General features: G+C 50.9%; 1 protein-coding gene across 1 annotated transcript in view; it reads right to left on the minus strand.

Annotated features, from left to right (window-relative positions):
- The window catches only part of LOC109925824 (dynein assembly factor with WDR repeat domains 1-like), an 18,600-nt gene extending 16,342 nt beyond the window's left edge, over positions 1-2,258 (minus strand). The window contains exons 1-2 of the mRNA XM_048620918.1: positions 2,159-2,258; positions 164-479 (exon numbers count right to left, since the gene is read on the minus strand). Coding sequence (XP_048476875.1) covers positions 164-479; positions 2,159-2,258 — 416 coding nt within the window. The remainder of the gene's footprint in view (positions 1-163; positions 480-2,158) is intronic.
- Positions 2,259-3,181: the final 923 nt, after the last annotated feature.

Raw genomic sequence — 3,181 nt, forward strand, 5'->3', positions numbered from 1 at the left:
GAGACACTGATATATCTCTCTCCCCGAGACACTGATATTGGTTTCTCTCCCTGAGACACTGATATATCTCTCTCCCCGAGACACTGATATATCTCTCTCCCTGAGACACTGATATAGGTCTCTCTCCCTGAGACACTGATATATTTCTGGTCTGCACACTCACATCCTCCTGACGACCCGCAGCTCTCCCTCGGCCCCCGCTTTCCCAACCACATCCTCAGCCTCACGCTCAGCCTCAGGCTGAGGCCTGGGCCTGGGCCTGGGCCCATGGAGCCGGACTCGGAGCAACCCCAACATCAGCTTCCGTCTCCACGGTAACACACCCCGCCCGCAGCGACCGCCCAACGCCCCTGATTGGTTGGAGAGTGTTGCTCCCCGATTGGCCAGACACATTGGAGTTCCCCGAGTGGCCGACGTAATAGGAGCTCCCCGATTGGCCAGACGTATTTGTGATCGCTGATTGGCCAGAGCCTGAGACCCTGATTGGTATTTGTATTTTGAACTCTTTTATTGGTCAGAATGTTCGACGCTGCGTCGCCGTTTGGTCTGGGAGTTTTCTGATTGGTCAGAGCCAAGGACTGCAATTGGTCAGTGGTACAGGTGCACTGTGATTGGTTAGTTCCCTCGATTTCTGATTGGTCAGCGCAATAGGATTTCTGCGATTGGTCAGGATTATAGGTGGTCTGTGATTGCTCAGAGCTTCGGATTGCAATTGGTCAGCGGGATAATCTCTCTGTGATTGGTCAGACCTTAAGACTCCAATTGGTCGGAGCAGGGGGTGGCCTCTGATTGGTCAGTGTGGTAGTGATTGGTCAGATATTGGGACTGTGATTGGTCAAAGTGAGAGAGAAGGAGAACCGTCATTGGTCAGAGGGAGAGATCCTATTGATTTCTATTCGAGAGATCCCAGGCTGTGAGATGTTTGGGGGCAGCTCAGGGAACTAAGTGGGACTAAGAAACAAGGCTCTCTCTCGCAGCTCAGGAAGTCTGTGATGTTTCCAAACCTGAAGTGTTTGGGTAGTGAGAAAGCTGCCGCTTATTGTAGTGAGAAAGTTTAAGCTCTGACTCGTCGAATGATCTTTTCCTGATCTATCATCCAATCGCATCCACAATTATTGAACGAAACCGTTAGGTATGTAGAAATGGGCCCGTAAATGCTCTGGTGTTGAAGCTCTGTAAACGAATGATGTTGGCAACATGGAACTGTATAGCACAGAAACAGACCCTCCGGCCCAACTTGTCTATGTCAACCAGATATCCTAAATCAATCTAGTCCCATTTGCCCGCATTTGGCCCATATCCCTCTAAACCCTTCCTATTCATGTACCCATCCAGATACTTTTTTAAAATGTTATAATTGTACCAAACTCCACCACTTCCTCTGGTAGTTCATTCCATACAAACACCACCGTCTGCGTGATAAAATTCCCCCTTTGGTCCCTTTTAAATCTTTCCCCTCTCACCTTAAACCTATGCCCTCTAGTTTTGGACTCTTCTCGCCTGGGGTCAAAGAGCTTTGTCTATTTCTCCTATCCATGCCCCTCATGATTTTATAAACCTCTGTAAGGTCACCTCTCAGCCTCCGACACTCTAGGGAAAACAGCCCAACGCCTATTCAACCTCTCCCCGTAGCTCAACCCCTCCAACATCCTTGGAAATCTTTTTTGAACCCTTTCAAGTTTAACAACATCCCTCCTAAAGCAGGGAGACCAGAATTAAACACAGTATTCCAAAAATGGCCGATCTAACGTCCCGTAGATCTCCAACATGATCTCCCAATTCCTATACGCAATGCACTGACCAATAAGGGCAAGCGTACCATAACTTGATGGAAAACTCTGTCTTGTGGAGCGTTTTGGATTTGCAAAGCCTGGTTCTGATGTGCCCTCGTGTGACTCTAGCTCATTGACTGTCCCACCCACATTTAACTAAAATACAAAACAACAGACCAAGAAAAACGGCCTGGTTTCAGCATTATGGGAGCAGACCCATCCGGCAATCCCATAAAACTGGGATCATAATAAAATGCAGCAGCTAATTAGCGCAGAGTAAGTTTCCACAAACGGCAAGAAGACACAGGGAGGTGCTGAGAGTCCTGGATTGGCAGGGAAGTGTCAGGCAGGACAACGGAGAGAACGCTTCTTCGAGATGTGCCTACCTGGAGACAGCAGGGTTCCTGATCTCCTCCGAGCCCTGCAGGTCGAAATGACAGCCTGGAAGCGGGTGTGGTAGGTGTAACCCCAGTCAGGCTGCTTCATCCCCCGCCCTGGACGCCTTTTAGTAACTTTGTCAGCCAGCATGTCCTCCCTTGACCACCATGGCTGGGGCAACAACCTCTTCCATCTCCCCCAATCTCCGCCATCCACCCCTCTCCCACCCACATCCCCCACTGTCACTGTCCCTCCCTCCATCCATCCATCTCCCCCTTCTGCTACTGCACCTCCCTCAATGTCTACTTGTCCACCCCGCTCTTTCTACCGCGATTCTTCCATTTTCCCTCCCTCCCCGTTTGCCTGCCTCGCCCCAACCTTTTCACACCCTCCCATACCATCCTCTCTCCCTGCCTGTGTACTCTTCCCCCAACCTGCCCTGCCTGCTCCCCCTGCTTATTTCCCCATCCCTACCTACTCCTCCCTCTCTCCCTGCCTGTTTCCCCCACTTGTACCCCCTCTCGCTGCCCATATCCCAACCCCCCCGCCCCAGCCTCTGCCCCATGATGACTATTCCGTGAGAATATTGAGTGTGAGCGAAGTGGTGCCCATTTTGCTGATGACTGTAGACTGTTCATTTCTACAGGACACCAGGCAACACGATGTGTGATTCAAGTATTTATTATAGAAATCAGGAAACATACAAATCCCATTCAAAGGAGCAGAACCGACCAGGTACCACTCTCACTCAGCGAATCATTGAAGATGGACGTTTCTGTTTGTGTATGTCCTGCCCTCTGGGATTCAGGGTGAATCCCAGGTCCAGGTCTCCTGCATTCAGGGGTATCTATGTCTCCCGGACGCTCCTTGCTCCCAGGATGATCACTCAGGAATGTCAATGACAAGGTCATCGTCACCCTCCATCGCGTCGTCGTCACTTCCCTCACCAGTATCACTGAACATCTGGTGGGGGACGGTGCTGAGGATGGTGGTGGGAGGCAGCTTGGAGGAGAGGGCCGAGAGTGGATCAG

Source organism: Rhincodon typus, chromosome 49 (genome assembly GCF_021869965.1).
Source record: "Rhincodon typus isolate 14 chromosome 49, sRhiTyp1.1, whole genome shotgun sequence".
Taxonomy (NCBI): Eukaryota; Metazoa; Chordata; class Chondrichthyes; order Orectolobiformes; family Rhincodontidae; genus Rhincodon; species Rhincodon typus.